We start from the raw sequence: 18,730 nt of genomic DNA, 5'->3' as shown, positions 1-18,730 counted from the left end.
AGACAGATTTCCTGTGTATAGGAGAAGACATTGAATATTTTAGGCTTTGTGGGCCATATGGCCCATATGGCAAATACTGTACTCTCCACTGTAGCCCGAAAGCAGACATCAGCAATACCCAAACCAGTAGGCCTGGCAGGGAGGCAGTGAAGCTATATTTATGGACACTGCATTCTGAGTTTTGTATAACTTTCACATACTGTGAAATATTCTTCTTTTTATTTTTTTCAATTGCTTAAAAAATGCAACGACCGGTCTCAGGTTATAGGTTTTACAACAAGTGGCCCCTGGGTTGGATTAGCCTGTGCTAACCCCCATTCAAAACATATTGTTGGAGGTACTGGCGGCAGGGGGAGGACATTTAGAAAATAACCAAAAATAGAGGATTTAGGTCTGTGGGAGCACTAACAGATCCAAGAGAACGAGGATGTTCTGGAGAACACAGTGCCAAGAACAACTAATGCCTCCCTCAGCACCTGAGGCCGACACATACAACGTAAGACGACGTAACCTGCCCAGTGAGAAACTGAGATTTGATGTTTCTGGAATCTGTGGGACACGGTGTAGAACGCATCCGGAGTTGTCTCTCCTGGGGGCAGGGGACCACCATCTGCTGTTGGCTGAGGGCTCCTCCTGGACACGGCCCTCAGATGGACAACCACAGGTGCGGGCATAAGGACGTCCTTGGCCTGTGCTTCCATGGTGGGTGCTGAGGTCAATGTTATCTCCTTCACTCCTCTGTGACCGCCTACAAGGAGATGTCGTGGTCCCCAGTTTACAGGTGAGAAAACTAGGCCCAGTGGGGCAAATGGCTCAGGTCACAGGCATAATGAGAGCAGTTGTGTTGTGCGCTTCCTTCCCTCTTTACCGTCAGCCTCCAGAGTGGCACCTGGCACAGACCAAGCCCTTGGTGACTATCCGCAGCATGAAGGAAGTCACCAGGGAGCATGACTTGGTCAAGTCAAGGCAGGCTGGGATTTTCTGCCCGCAGCCCCCGCTCCTTCCACAGCAGTGGCGAGAACGTGCCGGCGTTGGCAGCCAGCACGGCGCGTGGCTTGGAGGGGCTGCCTAAAATGGCTGTCAAGTGAACGAGCGAATGAATGAACAGAGGACCAGATGTATGCTCTGCCTTCATGTCCCGTCTTTGCCTCCCTTGCGTAGGAATTGGAGAAAGACGCCAGCACCGGGAGAGAAAGAGGCCCTGCCCCACAAAGTCATGGGGAAACGAGGATTTACACCAAGAATTCATAGAGCTGCTGCTTCTCCATCAGTCTCACCCCAGACGCCAGGAGTCCCAGAGCAAGGGGAGCTGGCATCACAGCAAGGCGGAGAAGCAAGGTCGGTTGATTGAGGTCAAAGATTTATTTGGCCCGGGCCTGGGTGCTCAGGAAGAAGGTCGAGTAGTCGTACTGCACGGAGTTGCTGGAGTCGGGAAGTCGGTGGTGGCCAGGCAGGTGAGGAGGGCCTGGGAGGAAGGCCGGCTCTACAGGGATCGTTTCCAACACGTCTTCTACTTCAGCTGCAGACGGCTGGCCCGGTCCAAGACGATGAGTCTCAAGGAGCTCATCACAAAGGACTGGACTGCCCCCACGGCTCCCAGCAAGCAGATCCTGTCTCAGCCCGGACAGCTGCTGCTCATCCTGGATGGTTTGGATGAGCTAAAATGGGACTTGGGGAAGGAGCTAAAGTGGGTCTTGGGGAAGGAGAAGTCGGTGTATCCGTATTGGGACCAGCCGCAGCGGGTGAAGACACTGCTGGTCGGGTTGCTGAGGAAAACCATCCTCCCCGGGGCATCTCTGCTGATCACAGCGCGGACCACGGCTCTGCAACCGTTCGTTCTCTCTGTCGAGCCACCACAGTGGGTGAAGGTCCTGGGGTTCTCCGAGTCCAGCCAGAAGGAATATTTCTACAAATATTTCAAGAGTAAAAGCGAAGCAGACAGAGCCTTTCACTCGGTTGAGTTAAACCAACCACTGTTGACGATGTGTCTCGTGCCCTTGGTGTCCTGGCTGGTCTGCACTTGCCTGAAGAAGAAGATGGAGCGGGGAGAGGCACTCTGGCTGCCCTCCCAGACCGCTACTGCCCTCTGTCTGCACTACCTTGCCCAGGCTCTGCCAGCCCAGCCCCTTGGGACTCAGCTGAGGGGCCTCTGCTCTCTGGCTGCCAAGGGCATCAGGCAGGGAGAGAGCTTGCTCGCTTGGGAGGATCTCAGGAAGCATGCGGTGGAGGAGGCCACCATCTCCGCCCTCTTAGAGATGGGCATTCTGCGGAAGCACCCCTCCTCCCCGGACTATGACTTTGCTCACCGGTACCTCCAAGAGTTCTTTGTAGCCGTGTCCTGCGTGCTGGGGAGTGAGGACAAGGAGAGCCATCCCCCCAACAGTGTCCGAGGGCTGGAAGACCTGCTAAAGGCGTATGGGAGCCTTGACCGGTTTGGGGCGCCAACCACGTGTTTTGTCCTGGGACTTCTGAGTGAGCAGGTGCAGCGGGAGATGGAGGCCGTCTTCCAGGGCAAGGTGCCTGCGGAGAGGAAACGGAGACTGTTGCGCTGGGTAGAGAAGGCAGTCTGGAGCCAGCTCCCCACTCTGCAGCAGGGCTCCCTGCCGATGCTGCACTGTTTGTACGAGACTCAGGACAAGGACTTCCTGACACGCGCGATGGCCCCCTTCCATGGGGCGAGCATGCGCGTCCACACTGGCCTGGAGCTCCTGGTGTTCATGTTCTGCATTAAATTCTGCGCCGTGAAGGAGCTTCGACTGAAAGAGCGTGGACAGCATGGACACAAGAGGAGTCCCGTCCATGTGGCTCTGTGAGTATCCCACACCCCTCCCACCAGCCCCTCCATGGGTCCCATCCTCCTAAGCCTGGCGCTGGGGGCTAGAGGAATGAGGTCACCAATGACTTCGAACAGCCAAATCTGACCCCGGTTCCCTCTCCCCTTAGAATCCTGTGCAGCGTCCTGCCTGCCTCTGGGGGGGCCCTCTGTGGTTCCCTGTCCTGTGTCTGTGACACCTGCCACCTTCTCTCCGGGCACATTTCTGCCCCACGCTAGCCTGACGTGTGTGTGTGTGTGTGTGTGTGTGTGTGTGTGTGTGTGTGTGTCTTTCTCTCTTTCTCTCTTTTTCTCATCTTTTGGAGAAATACTCCATCAGCTGCATCGGGCAACCCCCAATGACTGTTGACAATATGCCACTGGCTCTGAAATGTCCCGTCTGTCACCTGAGAATGTGTGTGCCTCCAGGAGAGTCTCTGTTTTCCCCCGAAAAACTGGCTTCCTTGTTTGTGCCCATGAGGCGCTACTGCTCAGCCTGAAACCCACCGCGTTTGAGCTGAGGGAGAGCTTGTTGTAACCACCCTCCAACCCGGCAGCACCGTGAACCTCCCTAACAAGGTCCCCCCAGCACGGTCGCCCTACGGATCACTTAGCACCGGCATGATTCATTCCGTCATCACTTAAGAACTGATTTTTTGCTAGGCTCTATGCTATGAGATCACACAACTCTGCCCTCGAGGAACTCAAAGTCTGAGGGAGAAGACAGATGCCCGTCCCATAATTAGACTGGAAAGCGGTGCCCACAGGGACGGCTCGGCAGGAGCCTCGGGAGGGGAGGAAGCCCAAGAGTAGAACGGATAAAGAAAGGGTCTCAGAGGAAGAAATGTTGGACTCGGGGCTTTTATTCTCTGATCTTTTTACGTTTTCTTCTTTTCACGATGAAGTTCGTGCTGACTGCAGAAGACGGGTGCGTTGGTAGGCAGGCGCATGACATCAGCAGGAGCCAGACGTCTGTCACTCGACATGGTGTCATAAGAATCAGGGTCTGCTCCGCAGTCTTTCCTCCACACACTTTCCTCCAGCAGAGCTGAGCCATGCTGTCCATTCTACTTCAGAGTCTCTATCTTTATTTTTAAAATAACCTCTACCCCGGACATGGGGACTCAAACTCACAACCCCAAGATCAAGAGTCATGGCCTCTTCCAAATGAGCCGGTCGGCGCCCAGGTCGTGGTTTTCGTACCGAGGCCGTCTGCCCCGCGCAGCGCGGGAGCCCAGCACAGCCTCTGTGAATGCCTGAATGACCACGCGATGTGGCACGGGGAGGGCACCACGACGGGCTGGACCGTCTGCGTATTCCCAGGTGCAGGCGGTTTCTCCCTGTGCGTGGTTGTAGAGGGGAGGTCTGGAAGGAACTGGGGCGGTGGCTGATGGAGAGAGTCCCCTGGGAAGTCGGAGGCTCTGGCTGCCATGTGTGGCCGATTTGAAGGGCACTGAGCCCCGGGAAGGCAAGACAGAGGGAGCAGCAGGGGCCGCTCTGAACAAAGAGGGCAGCTGGGGAGAAATGGAAGATGGGCGGGAGGATGGGGGAAGGGAGCAGAGGACCGACCCAAAGACCCAACGTGGTCAGAACGGGCAGCTTCCAGGCATTCGGCTGATAATGAAGCCGTGCACGCTTTGAATGATAAGTGTTTAACTTTCTTACGAGAGCCCCTCTGATGACAGACGCCAAATGTTGGCTGAAAGAGAAAGTTCGGAATTTTTGGTTCAAGTTCCACAAAATGAAATAAGCATAAAAGGAGCTTAAATAATTAAGATTTCAGATGATGGTTTGGGGGGAGGTATGTCTGTAGCGTTGACCCTCCTGGCCTGTTAAAGCTGTGAAGCTAAAGTTTTGATCATCTCTCAGTCCTCATAAAACCCGCTGCAGGAGGGTCTCCCGCTGCCTTCCTTTTGTAGCCGAGGACGCTGAGTGAGGCTGGGAGGCCTGGCTTCGGGGCCCCTGCCTCTCGCCTCTGTGTGGCTCTGCAGACTTGGGGGGAAGACTAACCGAGTGGGGGGCATGTTGAGATGCATTAGTCAAGGGGCACCCGGAGTGAAGGCGGAGATGCCTGTGTGGAACCCGCTGGCACAGAGTTTGAGCTGCTGGAGCCTCGGACATAGGTCCTTCCTGAGACACTCTCCTTTGGCACTTGCTCCCGGGGACCCTTTCCATCCTGGAAGGGGAGGGGGTCCCAAGCAAGCCAAGCCCAACAGCAGTACACACAATCACCTATACCATTCCCCTCCCTTGTCATCCTCAAACCACGACTCCCGGCCCCTGCTCCCTCCTCCCCTCCCTCCTTTCCTTTCTGGGCTCCAGGATTCCAGAACATCAGCGCAAAAGGAACACAGGTGTGTCTGCATTGAAGGGAGGAAAGCTCCCCCAGCCCTTCCTCTGCATCAGGACCTCTGCTGGGCTCTGCAGATAAAAAAAGATGAGAACCCCCTGCCCTGGAGGAACTCCAGACTAGGACAAACATAGACTCACAAAATGAACACTTCAGGATGGTGTGGCAAGGGTTGCCCAGCGAGGAAGCACACAGGAGGGGCATGCCACCCGGGGCGCAGGACAGAGGAGCCATCAGGGAAGCTGCTCGGTCCGTCCTGGGCTTGGCACTCCAAGGGGCAGAGCCGCACGGGGCTTTGCAGGTCTGTGTACCCCAGACCCTGCCCACACAGCTCATGCCACTCCTGTCCTTCTCCCCTTCCCTCAGGCTCAGCGGGGTCCCGGTCACAGATGCCTGGTGGGAGGTTCTCTTTTTCACTCTCCAGACCACTGGAAACCTGAAGGAGCTGGACCTGAGTGGAAACTGCCTGAGCAACACGGCAGTATGGAGTCTCTGCGAGTCCCTGAGGTTCCTTTGGTGCCGTTTGGAGACCCTACGGTGAGTCTGAGCTGGGTCCTGCTCAGAAACAGGGATGGGCAGGAGACCTGAGATGGCAGCTGAGAGCTCTTCTGTTCAACATCCTGCCAGAGGTTCTATCCAGGACAGTTAGGCAAGAAAATGAACAAATCCTTACAGGGTAGGAAGGAAGAGGTGAAACGATCGCTCTTTGGAGACAGCATAATCTTACATATGGAAAATCATAAAGAATCCACAGAAATAGCCATCAGAACTAATGAACGCATTCACCAAGATTTTAGGATAGAAGGTCAACATGGAAAAATCGGTCCTACTTCTGCACGCTAGCAATGAGCAACCCAAAAGCAAAATTAAGGAAACAAGTCCACTTACAATAGCATCAAAAAGAATGAAATACTTAGGAGCAAATTGAGCAAAAGAAAAGCAAGGCTTATATACTGAAAACTACAAAACATGATTAAAAGATATTAAATGATAAATGACTTTCGTCATGGAAAGGCATCCCATGTTCATGGATCAGAAAATTAATATCGTTACGATGGCGACACTCCCCAAACTAATGCACAGATTCCGTTCAATCTGTATCAAGATCATAGCTGCGTTTCTTGCAGACGTGGTCAAGCTGACCCTAAAATTCATTTGCAAGGACAAGACTGCATGTCAGGCGTTGGGGAATCCCCCCAGTGTTTACTGCTCAGGAAGAGAAAAGCCAACAAAGCAGACTGAGAAAGAGCGGTCAGAGGGGTGGGAAGAACACCAGGAGAGTGTGCTCTGTGGAGCCCAAAGGAGCGGAGGGTTCCACGGATAGTGTGGCCAGCAGGGGCCAGTGCTGCTGGGAAGCCAAGTAAAGCAAGGGCTAAAAACTGTCCACCATTGGATTAGCGTTAGGGCAGTCGGGCAGTCTTAGCAGGAACAGCCTCTGTCATGTCAGGGCCAACATCAGACTGGAATGAAGGAAGCAGAGGGAGACAGGTAGAAAATGAGGCCACAATACCAAGACTTGGGTGGGAAAGAGGAAAAATGAGTTAAAGCAGAGGGAAATGGGAACCAGCTAAAGGGGTGTGTGTGTGTGTGTGTGTGTGTGTGCACGCACATGCGCGTGTGTTTATTTGACCAGTTGCTTGCATTTAAGAAGGAAAAGACCTAAATTTGAAATTTGTTGGTGAAGGAAACAAGAAGGAGAAAGCAGCTGGGAGGGGAAGAAGAGAGGAATGACTGACCTTGGAGAGGAGGGACGGCCTCCTCCACTGTATCAGGAAGAGGGCAGGGACGGGACCCAGGGAGGGAGGCACGGAGGCACACAGTAGGACTGTGGGGTGCTGCAGGGTTTCCATCTCATGCCTCCGTTCCCCTCTGTGAGGTAGGAGTCGAGTTGTCTGCTGAGAGCGTAAGGGTTGGCTGTGGAGGTTGGGGGAAGACGCCGCTCTGAAATGGTCTTTGTACAGTGGGGGGTTTCCACCTGCCAGGCATCACCAAGGCTCCTAGTCGTGGTTCCCAGCAGCCACACCTGCCCTGTGACTCAGGCAGGGGTGGGGGTTGCGTTCGGGATCAGGAATATGGTGGAGTTTGGGGTTAGCCAGAAGGATGTGACCGAAGGTCACCTTTAGGACGTTGGCGATGACGGATCATGGAATCTAAGCTAGATTCCAAGGGAAGTGAAGAAAAGCCAGAGGCTGGGGGGCTGGAGAGAGAGGGGATCCAACAGAGTGAGAAGGCAAATGTTGCGTTGTGACTTCCTGGGTCCCCCCCAAAACCGTTGCAAGGAGAGTTGCCTGGGTCTGGCAGAAAAGCTTCTGCAAGGGACTCAGAGACCCAACCTCACGCCCTGGGGGGAAGACATCCAACTTCCAAGGACGCCTCACGTGGTTATAGAACTTCATAATCTCCATGTCCTCTGGGGTCTTCAGGAAAGAATCACGTAGCATAGCAGCGACAACCATTTCTGGTTCCCAGACAATAAGAATTGAGGCTCAAAGAGGTCAACAGGCTTCCCCCAGTTTCCACAGCCGGAAGCAGGAGAGCTGAGACGGGAACCCGGTGAGGACACAGTCGGCACCAGCAGGACCCCTCTGTCAGGAAAGCCCGAATCTGGCTCATGCCGGCTCCATGGGGTCATGTCACAGAAAGAAGGCGTGTTCCCCCAAGAGCATCAAGGCTAGGTCAGGCCAATGTGACTCGTTCCCCTCACTGGAAACACTGGGAGAGCTCAGGACTTTATTGCCTCTGGAGCCAAGACCATCTAGGATGCTCCAGCAAAGTCCCGGGGGATGACCGGAGACTGGCACGGCCCCGGAAGAGGTTGCATGGGCCAGGGTCAAGGGTCCTGGCGCGTTCTGCGTGGCGGGCATGTTGAATGGAGCCCAGCACTTGGGCAAGAAGGAGCTGGTGATCTGAAAGACAGGGTGCCGGGAAGAGCAGAGGACAGAGGACAGGAGGGATGAGCCTCGGGTCGCCTCGGGGACGGAAGGGAAGGAGTACGGCTGCACGGGAGCTCACCGGGAGGTGAAGGACGTTGGTGGGTGTCACGTGTCTCCCACAGGTTGGCCTGCTGTGGCCTCACGGCTGAGGGCTGCATAGGCCTTGCCTGGGTGCTGGGCACCCCCCAGACCCTGACCGAGCTGGAGCTGAGCTTCAACCCGCTCCTGGACCAGGGGGCCGAGCACCTCTGCGACGGGCTGAAACAGCAGGGCTGCCGGCTACGCGGGCTGCGGTGACTATCCTCGCTGGCCGTCTGTGTGGGTGGACGGGAGAGGGGGCAGGTGCTGCCCCATGTCCTTGGGGCAGGCGGGCGCTGGGGGCCACAACAGCAGGACGGAAGGTCCTCGCTCCCCCGGGGCTCCTGTGTCAGCAGGCTCTGGGTGCCCGTCGACAGGGTTGGTGCCAAGACCCCCGTGCACGGGGCCCGGGGCAGAGCCGTCTGCGGGGTGGGCGTGGCAGGCGGGCGGGCGGCTCAGGGGAGTCTCACAGGAGAATGGGAAGCCACGGACCCTCCTAAGGGCCACAGGCACCAGAAAGGGAAACCAGCCCACGGTCTCCCCAGGACAGGGGCCCGGGATGCTGACGGCGGCTGGGATGCATCTCCCCTACAGGTTGGTCGGCTGCGGCCTCACGTCCAGCTGCTGCTGGGCCCTGGCCTCCGCACTCAGCACCAGCCCCAGGCTCACAGAGCTGGACCTGCAGCAGAACGAGCTGGAGGACGCCGGCATGCGGCTGCTCTGCGAAGGCCTCAGGCGTCCGACCTGCCAGCTCAGGCTCCTGTGGTAAGGCCTGCGGGGGCCTCGCGGCGGGGGCGGGGGAGGCGTGCAGGGTGGCGAGGCGGTGGAGGCCGCGCCAGTAGATGGGGGAAGGACAAGGACCCGTAAATGTAGGTCAGCAGGGGCTCTTCGCCGGCTCCGACACCAACTCGGGCAGCGGGGTGTGGGGAGGTCTTCCTCGGAGACTCTGGGGTCCGCATCTGTGTAATGGGTCTGCCGTGCGAGCTGCAGGGAGTCCGAGGCAGGTCAGAGGGCAGAAGGTCTGGGCGGAGAATCGGACGGGGCGGCGGGGTCATCAGGAAGGAGGTGGGCGACCGTGAGGGAACCCCCAGGGCTCCCGTGGGCCCAACCCCAGGCAGACTCTGAGGCCACAGGAAGGAGCCACCGGACGGGGACCCTGCCCTCCCGATGCCACACTCCAGCGGGAAAGAGGAGATGCAAGTCATGTGCTAAGACGCAAATGGGGATGTTTGAGCTCCACAGGGCTGTGAAGGGAGAGTGAAGGTCTTCTGAGTCTGTAGGGTGCGGTAGGACGGAGTGGACTGGTGGTCTCCCGAAACCCCAGGAGAAGCAGGAGCCGGCCAGGCCCAGGCAGGGGGAACAGGCCCCGGGCAGGACAGGCACAGAGCAGAGCTGGCGGCCCTCCCTCGTGCCCTGAGTCCTGTCCCCAATGGGCTCTCTCTGCCTCCTTCCTCCAGAGCCTGAAAAAAAGCCCATGGCTCTTTCTGGCGACACCCCTACCTGCGGCCCCGGCTGGGCCCTGGGGCACTCAGCGCAGTGTGGTGGGGGGAGGTCACTCAGAGACCCTTGTGCCCTGGCCCCTGGCATCTCCAGTTGGCCCTCGGAGGCGGTCTACAGAGTCTGGGCTCTCAGACTGAGGGAGTGGGGGACCAGACATTGGGGAGCCAGACACCGGGGCTGGACGGGGTACCCGGGGACCGCCCAAAGCTGACACAGACACCTCACGACCCGGGGGCTGGTGCCTACCCCCCAGGGGAGAATGGCTCCGATGGCAGGGAAGAGTGGGGTGCATGCCTCCCCGGACAGGGCGCAGGGCATCTCACCTGCCGCCTTGTCTGTGGCTCACACACGTGGAGACAACCCACCCATGTCAGAGGCAAGCACCCAGAGACCCTGACGGGGTGACCAACACCCCAGGAGAACCAGGCTTCCTGTGTGCTCGCAGGCTGGACCAGACCCGGCTGAGTGAGGAGGTGACCCAGATGCTCCAAGCCCTGGAGGACAAGAAGCCGCCGCTGCTCATCTGCACCAGATGGTACGGGCAGAGGGGGTGGGGGAGACCCAGAGCCCCACGGAGCTGGCCCAGGCCTGAGCTGAGTCCTTGGGGCCACGTGAGAGATGGGGGCGGAGGCAGACAGAGCTGGGAAGAAGCCCCTTTGTTTATGCAAATAGAACCAGTCGCTGTGGGGGAGGACGAGGGAGGCGAGGGGACAGAGGTTCCAGGAATGTGGGTGGGGCCTGGAACAAGGAGCAGAGAACTCAGAGGGGGAGGCAAAGACAAAGAGCAAGAAGCTTGGGACCAGACCAATGGGAGCTGGGGGGCTGGAAGGCTGAGGGGCTGGGGGGCTGTGGGCTGGGGGGCTGTGGGCTGGGGGGCGAGCCCAGGGCAGAGTCCGTCTTCCCTGTGGGGAATGCGCTGCAGCCCCCGCAGCTCCCCCCGTTTGGGGCACTTCGGCCCTGACTGTGGCCAGTGCCCATGCTGGTGGCTGCTGTGCTCACCTGCAGTCCGGAGGGAAGGCGCGCAAGGCTGGGCATCCGCTCCCTGCAGACCCACCACAGCTTCCACACGATGCAGGGAACGGGGGCTTTGTGCCTGTTACACCCCAGCCCAAGTCGGTGTCCCTAGGAGGACTGGAAGCGCATTCCAGGGCCGGTTTGACCCTGTCCTGAGGAGCAGGGCTGAGCCCTGAACAATAGGAGCTGTTGGCTGGGCCCAGAAGGGAGCGGATTTGGGGAAGAGGAAAGGCTCGGAGCTCGGCTTCTTCCAGGAACAAAGCACAGCGGGGTGTGGGGAGCCGCGCCCCATTCCCAGTGCCTTCTGGTCCTACCAGTAGCCTAGTGCCTTCTGGTCCTACCAGTAGAGCTGGCAGTGCCTGGGAACACATTAGCAATGCAAATTCTGTTTTGAGGGGAATGACAAGGGACCTGTCAGCCCTCAAAGGGGCCATGGGGGGTCAGGAGGACACCCCAGTTCCAGCTCTGCCCTGCAGGGCTGAGCAGGTGGGGTCATTCCCAAGGAAGGGGCTACCGGAAAAGCCTGGACTCCGGCCACAGGTTCCAACTGGGACAAGCAGAATGTAAGTGAGGACGTCATGGCGACGGCCTCAGCTTCCTCTGAGATCCTGGGAGAATGAAGGGCTCTGTGTCTAGGAAGCCGAGTGAGACGATGCCTAAGGAGGCCCCAAGCAAGACGATGCCTAACAAGCGCCCAAGTGAGACGATGCATAACGAGGCCCCAAGCAAGATGATGCCTAACAAGGGCCCAAGCGAGACGATACCTAACGAGGGCACAAGCGAGACGATGCGTAACGAGGGCCCACGCGAGGGAGAGGCGAGCGGCACGTCCTCACTCCAGCAGGACAGACGAGAGTCAGGTAGTGGAGGGGTCTGGGCTGGCAGCATCATGGAGGGGCGGCTCCAGCCCCTGCCGCCGGAGTGGGACAGGGCGGGCTTCCCTGAAGAGAGCCTACCCCATGGAAAGCTGTCCAGTCCTAGAGTCTGACAGGATTCTGGCCTCCCTCTGTCCCAGCCTGGGGGGCTGGGGCCTGAAAGTCACCTCTCCGTCCCCGCCGTCCATCTTTTTTTTTTTTTTTTTAAGATTTTATTTATTTATCTGACAGAGAGAGAGAGAGATCACAAGCAGGCAGAGAGGCAGGTAGAGAGACAGGAGGAAGTAGGCTCCCCGCCGAGCAGAGAGCCCCAATTCGGGGCTCGATCCCAGGACCCTGAGATCATGACCTGAGCTGAAGGCAAAGCCTTAACCCACTGAGCCACCCAGGCGCCCCCCGCCGTCCATCTTTTGATGCACATTCGTTGCCCACCTGTAGCAGCACTGTGGGATGGGTGGGCCAGGCTGGGCTGGGCTGGGCTGGGCTGGGGCAGCAGGACTGGCTGTCTGCGGGCAGCAAGCAGGCAGGCAGGCAGCCACAAGAGCAGGGACAGAGGCTTCAGAGCCTCCCCGCCATGGGCCAGGCAGCCCAACCTTGGGAGGGGCCCTGCCACGGTGTCTGTCAGGGGCCGGGGCGGCCAGACAGGAGAACCTAGAGCTGACCGCTGTCCTGCCTGTTTCCAGAGGGACTCTCCCCTCAAGTCGCCCAGGAGGGACTGGTCGGTCTGCCGTCTCCTGCCCCTCCAGAGGACCTGCACGTGGAGCCTCCAGGGATCGAGGATGACTTCTGGGGTCCCCTGGGGCCTGTGGCCATCGAGGTGGTTGACAAAGACAGAAGCCTGCACCGGTGAGTGCGGGGGAGGCCTGCTGTCCGGGGCCGCCCTCACCTCTTTCCCCCACCACACCCCTGGCACTGGGGTCCCCTCCCCTTCCAAGCCCACAGGCACGACAAGGCTGAGATCCTCAGTCTGTGCTTTTATCACGGAAAAGGAGGTTTCATCGTGAAAATTCTCAACCGTGAGCCGAAACGGGGTCCGCGGTACTTGCGTTACCGCCACCCAGGTCCGACAGCCGTCTCGCAAAATTTATTCCGCTTTCCCATCTTCTGTCGTTAGAGCCTTTCGAGGATTTTATTTCCTTATTTGCTTCTTTGAGAGCGAGCGCGAGTGGAGGGTGGATGGGAACCGAGGGAGAAGCAGGCCCCCCGCTGAGCCGGGAGCCCAGGACCCTGAGGCCAGGACCCGAGCCAAAGGCAGGCGCTTTACCCACAGAGCCCCCAGGCGCCCCTGGTGGAGTGTTTCATAAATCCATGCTATCCAGGGAACCCACCACTAAATATTTCGTGACGCATTTCAAAGAAAAGGTGAAGAAAGACCTTTTCTTCTGTTACCATGACAACCATCAGCAGGTGTCCTGTTTACAGCGAGTCCTTTGGGTCCGCCCAGGCCGTGTCAGGGGACCCACGTTTCCCGGCGGACTAATGCCCACCCCGGGCAGCCGCGGCATCTGCCCTCACGATCGCGAGCTCCTCTACGACGCAGCGCCACACACCGCCTCTCAGCTGAGAGATGGCTCCCCTGCCCTCGCCCCTGCGGACCCCGCCCGCCCGCGGCCCCACTGCTGACCGCGTGGGGAGCCTTGGGAACGGGGCTGGAGGCCCCTGCAGAGTGGTTTTCATTCCCAGGTGTGGGTCGTTCGTGTCAGGGTGTAGACCGGCGCGAATCATTGGCCGAGAGGCCTTTACAAACAAGAACGCTCTCCTGTTTCATCGCGATCATCAGGATGGCGTGCGTTCATCCTTCTGCATGCCCCGGGTCCCTGAGCACTCTCGCCTCTGGGATAGGCGGGTCGGTCATCCCCGTCCACAGAGGACACGGTTCATGGAAGCTCAGAGACAGGCCCAGGGTCATCAGAAGGCAAAGAGGCTGGGGCTCCCGGCCAAGGCCTTGGGACTGCGACGTCTGGGTCCGTGCCACGCCCCTGGATCCCCAGCGCCCCGCATGGGGTCTGGTGAATTGGAATAGGGTCATTCTGTGTCCCCCTCTCTCTGTTCCCCCCAGAGTTCACTTGCCCATGGCTGGCTCCTACCGCTGGCCCAGCACGGGTCTCCATTTCGTGATGAGAGAGCCCGCGACCGTCGACATTGAATTCTGTGCCTCAGACAAGCTCCTGCACCAGATGGCCTGGGAACAGAGCTGGATGGTGGCCGGGCCTCTGTTTGACATCAAGGTCAAGCCAGGGGCCGTGGCGACTGTGTACCTCCCCCACTTCGTGGACCTCCGAGGTAAGTGGGGCGGGGTGTGGGGGCTGGCCTGGGAGGCGACGTCTTGGGGCACAAGCGCGAGGCTTCCTCAGAGAGACGGAGGGGGCGCGCCGTGATCCGGGCAGCTCTGTGTTTGAAGCATTTTGGTCTCCCAGTCTCAAAATTCTTCTTGCCCGAACGACTCAAAAGTTTCCCTACATAGGAAGCGTTCTCCTCGATAACGGTAATGAGAATGTCATCTACTCAGAGCTCCCTACCCAGGTCGTGTCCCTCATGGTCCCAGCAGGAAACGGGCCACGTGCTCAGTGGCGGTTTTTGAAGAGACCAGGCTATGTACAAAGTGAGGCCAAAGGAGCGAATGGTGCTTTTGGGGTTCGCAGGGACAAGTGCCCAAGGGGGATCATGACTATCCCCTCAGGCAGGGGAGACCCCGTGTCGCCAGACGCCGTCTGGGAGCCGGAGCCCAGAACAGGGGCCTCGCCTCCCACCCCAGTAAAGTCCCAACGACCACGAGCGCCCGGCCAGGAACATCCCAGGCAGTGAACGAGGCATCACGGGCGAGAGCCAGTGGAAACGGCACGTCCCCGAATCAGCCCTACAAACACGTCCGACACGGAAATCACCAGACACTGCACGTAAAATCACGACGTTACACATGCCTTGAAGAACGAGTCCTTGGGGTGCCTGGGTGGCTCAGTGGGTTAAAGCCTCTGCCTTTGACTCAGGTCATGATCTCGGGGTCCTGGGATCGAGCCCCGCATCGGGATCTCCGCTTGCTCCCCCCACCTCTGCCTGCTTCTCTGCCTACTTGTGATCTCTCTCTCTCTCTCTGTCAAATAAATAAATAAAATCTTTAAAAAAAAAAAAAAAAGAAGAAGGAGTCCTTAAAATATGCATGAGACGCACGGCCTCCTTACCAAGTTCCGAAACAGGCTGACTTCCAGAAAGTACTTAAAAACGTGAGAAGAGTGAGGATTCAGTGGTGTGGAAGAGACCGTCAGAAGGTCTAACACACGTCTAGTGAGAACCCAGAAGGACAGGACGGAAAGGAGCAGCGCTCAAAGAAGAGAGACTTGCGGAGAAACCTCGACCGTTGTGAAAGATGGGACTTCGTTCTCTGGATGAAAAAAAATCCAAAGAATCGAAAGCAAGAGAGAGGGAGGGAGAAATCTGGGTGCTTCGTAGTGAGACTGTGGAAAAGGGAAGCCTAAGGGAAGGTCACGGTGGCGGCCAGAAGGATAGACACATGCCCAGCAAGGCAGGGCCACGAGGCTGACCACTGCTTTCTGAACGCGGCTCTGGAGGTGTCCCCAAGGTTCCCTCGTGACAAATGTCCATCGAGAAATTGCAAACCCAGAAAAGTCATTTTCCAAGAGAAGAGCATAATGGTGGAAATGTTTAATGCAAACGAAAACCAAGAGAGCTTTCCGCAAACAAATCCTGGTGGGAGGAAATCCTAAAGGACGCACTTTGGGCGCAGTGGGAAGGGGTGGGGCGCGGCAGGGACCCACCATGGACGCAGGAAGCCACGTGTGGGTAAATTCAACAAAACGTGGCCAGTTCTGGGGACCCAGGAGGCCCATTTATCAAGACCACACAGGCTCCGCGAGAACCACTGACTCTGTGGGAAGACAGCATGGGGGCCAAGAGCAAGGGGGGGGTGACTCGGGGGTCCCAGGGGTGCCTGGATGGACAGACAGAGTCACTAGGCAGGGAAGATGCAAGAAGGCTCTGGAGTGCCAAGACCCGTCCACATGGGGAAACTGGGAGGGGGGCATAGGCACCCACGACAACCTTCCTGCCCCTTCCATAGAGGGGGGACCCTGGCCAGGGGGATTCCACGTGCCCTGTGAGGGACAGAGTGGACAGCAGGCTCTGCCCGGCAATGAGAGACCATGGCCGCAGCTCTCGTGGGCCCCGTGCTGCTGCTGGTGCACAGGGAGGCCACGTAACTGGTCAGCCCCTCAGAGCCAGTGGTTCTTCACTGGGACTCAGACCCCGGCAGCCCCCATCCCTGACCGTCCTGCGGGACAGCGCTCCACACCCTGCCTTCCCATGTCCTTCCTCGACCTAGACAGTCGCTTTACTCCTCCTCCTCGGCCATGCACCTGAGCCTGGAAGGTGCCGTGACATGCTCCATGGGGAGGGCAGAGCCGTGGGACCAGACACAGAACACCTACGGGGTCCTGGACTGCGGGGGCGGTAGTGGCCAAGGCTGGACAAGGAGGCCGATGGCGCTCGGGACGCTCTCTGTTTTATCGTATTTGCCATCTGTCCCCCCTCGTGCTGGGCCGCAATCTTTAGGACGGCAGTGCCCGGGTCGTTCCTGTCACGGGGCAGAGGTTACTAGACATCTTTGGAGATGAGTCCCTGAGCCCCGTACATCTGAAGCCCCTGCTCTCGATGGCAGCTCTGAACGTCTCCAAGGAGGCTCGCCAGAGGGGGCTCCACGCTCCCGGGTCTCCCCCGCCGCACCCCTTCTCTCTGCAATCTGTCGGCACAAAGACACCGCCCGTCGGCGGGAAAGGATGGTTCCAGGGTCGCTGACAGGTTTAACGACAGACTGCACAGTGACTCTTTTAAAAAGGGAGTGAGCAGAGGGTGCTGAAAAACCAAGACACCCGGATGGCAACAAGAAGATAGGGAGGGACCTCGGCCCCCAGCACGAGACTCTCCCGCCAGCGCGGCGGCCCCCGGGCTCTCCACCGCAGCCGGCTGCCAGAAGACTCCCGGCCTCCTCATGTGCGCTCCACTGCCTCCAGATCCAGGCCCCTCAGGAGCACCCCGGGGACCAGTCTGGGGCCAACGAGGGTGTCTCAGCTGCAGGGAGCAGTGGCTTCTGGAGAGGGAGGCCCTGTTCCATGCCCACCAAGACCCTCAGCGGGGGGGAAGAGAAGGTGCTTCCCAAAACAGAAAGGGCACATGTGGAAACGCAACTGCCACACCAGTGGCTGTTTCCCCGCCGCCCTCTTCTGCTGCTTGTGCCCCTGCTGGCCTCCCCTGCCGGCCTTCACCGTCAAGGTCCACACCAGCGTGGCTACTGGAGGCCAGCGACCCCCGCCCCTGCTCCTCCGGCACCGGGACCAGGGGCTGGGGCTGGTGTGGGCCTGGCTCAGAGAGTTCCTGCCGTGCTCCTGCCCTGGAGACAGGATGGCCCACAGCCTCCAAAGGCCCCAGGTCCAAGCGGACCCCCCCCCCCCGGCTCCGGACAGGCCACTCGGCCCCCATCCCCGAAACCTGCTGCCCCGGGCCAGGCCGACTCCACGAGGGCACTAAATCTTGTGTCTTGATGCTGTGCTTTGGCAGGGGGCTGCGTGGACACCTCCCTGTTCCAGGTGGCCCACTTTAAAGAGCCGGGGATGCTGCTGGAGAAGCCCACCAGGGTGGAGCTGTACCACGTGGTGCTGGAGGACCCCAGCTTCTCGCCCATAGGAGTGTTGCTGCGGACCATCCACGCTGCCCTGCGTTTCCTCCCCGTCACCTCCATGGTGCTGCTCTACCACCACGCGCGCCCGGACGAGACCGTCTTCCACCTCTACCTGATCCCTAGTGACTGCTGTGTTCGCAAGGTGGCCCTGGGGGCCAGGAAGGCCTGGCCGGGGCGGCTGTGGGCAGACATGGAGTGCAGCCAGAGAGCCCCCCTCCGGTGGCTGAGCAGGAACAGGGTGGGCCCGGGGCTACCTTCCATGAGTCAGCTTAGGGACCCTCTTGCCGGCATCGCTGCCCAAAGTGCCTCCATCCCCTCCCCCCACTTCCTCGCCAGTGGTGCCCCCAAGTCCCACCTGGTCTCCCAGAGACCCCATGCAGGGCTTGGGCCGCAGGCCCTGGGGGGCAGAGCGGCCCACGCCGCCCACGCAGACGCGCAGCAGCACGGTCTCCGCAGGCCCAGACGCATTCCATGGATGGAATTCCGTGGACCGACCCCTGAGCCCCGCGGCTGCCGCTCCCCTGACCGTCGCTCTGTGCGCCCCGCAGGCCATCGATGACGAAGAGAAGGCGTTCCAGTTCGTGCAGATCCGCAAGCCGCCCCCACTGGCCTCACTCTACCTGGGCTCCCGCTACACTGTGTCCAGCTCAGAGACGCTAGAAGCAATCCCCAAGGTGAGCAGGAACCGTCCTGCTCGGTGACCAGTCGTGCGGGGAACCGCCGGGGTGGGGGGGGGCAGCTCGGGCAGGGCCGAAGAGAGCCAGGGCTTCCAAGAGGTCGGTTGCAGGAAGGGACGTGATCAAGATGGGCGAGGCTTACCAAGAGCACATCCGAAGGTTTGTGCCCTGGGGAGTATGTGGGGGAGTACAGAAGACAGTGGACACGCGTTAGAAGCGAGGGCCGAGCCGTGAGCCTCCGCGAACCCGCATCTCCGGGCGGGCCACACGAGGCAGGGACGAAGCTGTAACTGAGAAAGCAAGTGGGGCGTTCTACGAGGGGGCATGTTTGGCGTTTTGTGGTCGCACGGTGACCTGTCCGAAAGGGCCATTCCGTGAGCTCATTCTTGTCCCCCCGAGGACTTGGCGGCGGGGACAGCAGCCTCAGGTCAGTGCGTGAGAACCCCAAGCCCCGCTGCGGGGGGCTCTTGCTCCTCTCAGCCCGCGTCTGGGCAGGAGATGGAAGACTTCGGGTCCCGGATGTGCGTCTGCGGAGTCCGGTCTTCACGGCCGCCCAGATTCTGCGGCTTGTGGCTCACGTTGGCCGTGGAGCCCGCAGGACTCAGCGGGTGGTGGGGAGAGGAGGGATTAGGGAAGATGCCCCAATCCCCCCTCTTCTGGGTGTGGGGTTATCCAGCGGAGCCAGCGGGGTGTCTGATAGTGGGTCACGTTAAGGACCGGTTGAGAAGACAGGCCAGCAGCCTGCGAGGCGCGGGTTCAGGGTCACGATCCGGGCGGCGGAGGGAGAGGCCTGGTTTTGGCT

The 18,730-nt window shown here is 59.3% G+C and overlaps 1 protein-coding gene across 3 annotated transcripts in view; it reads left to right on the top strand.

The window, feature by feature from the left end:
- LOC123929264 (NACHT, LRR and PYD domains-containing protein 1-like) overlaps positions 1-18,730 on the top strand; it is a 35,476-nt gene that overhangs the window by 12,678 nt on the left and 4,068 nt on the right. Inside the window, exons 5-15 of one of the 3 annotated variants that reach the window (XM_045984708.1) lie at positions 1,162-2,809; positions 5,529-5,699; positions 8,218-8,388; positions 8,768-8,938; positions 10,119-10,208; positions 11,324-11,371; positions 11,480-11,547; positions 12,246-12,408; positions 13,622-13,845; positions 17,131-17,393; positions 17,800-17,925. In XM_045984708.1, the coding sequence (XP_045840664.1) occupies positions 1,162-2,809; positions 5,529-5,699; positions 8,218-8,388; positions 8,768-8,938; positions 10,119-10,208; positions 11,324-11,371; positions 11,480-11,547; positions 12,246-12,408; positions 13,622-13,845; positions 17,131-17,393; positions 17,800-17,925 (3,143 nt within the window). Of the gene's footprint in view, positions 1-1,161; positions 2,810-5,528; positions 5,700-8,217; positions 8,389-8,767; positions 8,939-10,118; positions 10,209-11,323; positions 11,548-12,245; positions 12,409-13,621; positions 13,846-14,242; positions 14,595-17,130; positions 17,394-17,799; positions 17,926-18,730 lie in introns of those variants that run through there. The other 2 variants (XM_045984707.1, XM_045984709.1) reach the window with 2 other exon arrangements.

Source organism: Meles meles, chromosome 18, assembly GCF_922984935.1.
Source record: "Meles meles chromosome 18, mMelMel3.1 paternal haplotype, whole genome shotgun sequence".
NCBI lineage: Eukaryota > Metazoa > Chordata > Mammalia > Carnivora > Mustelidae > Meles > Meles meles.
This window is presented reverse-complemented; position numbering and strand designations above follow the sequence as displayed.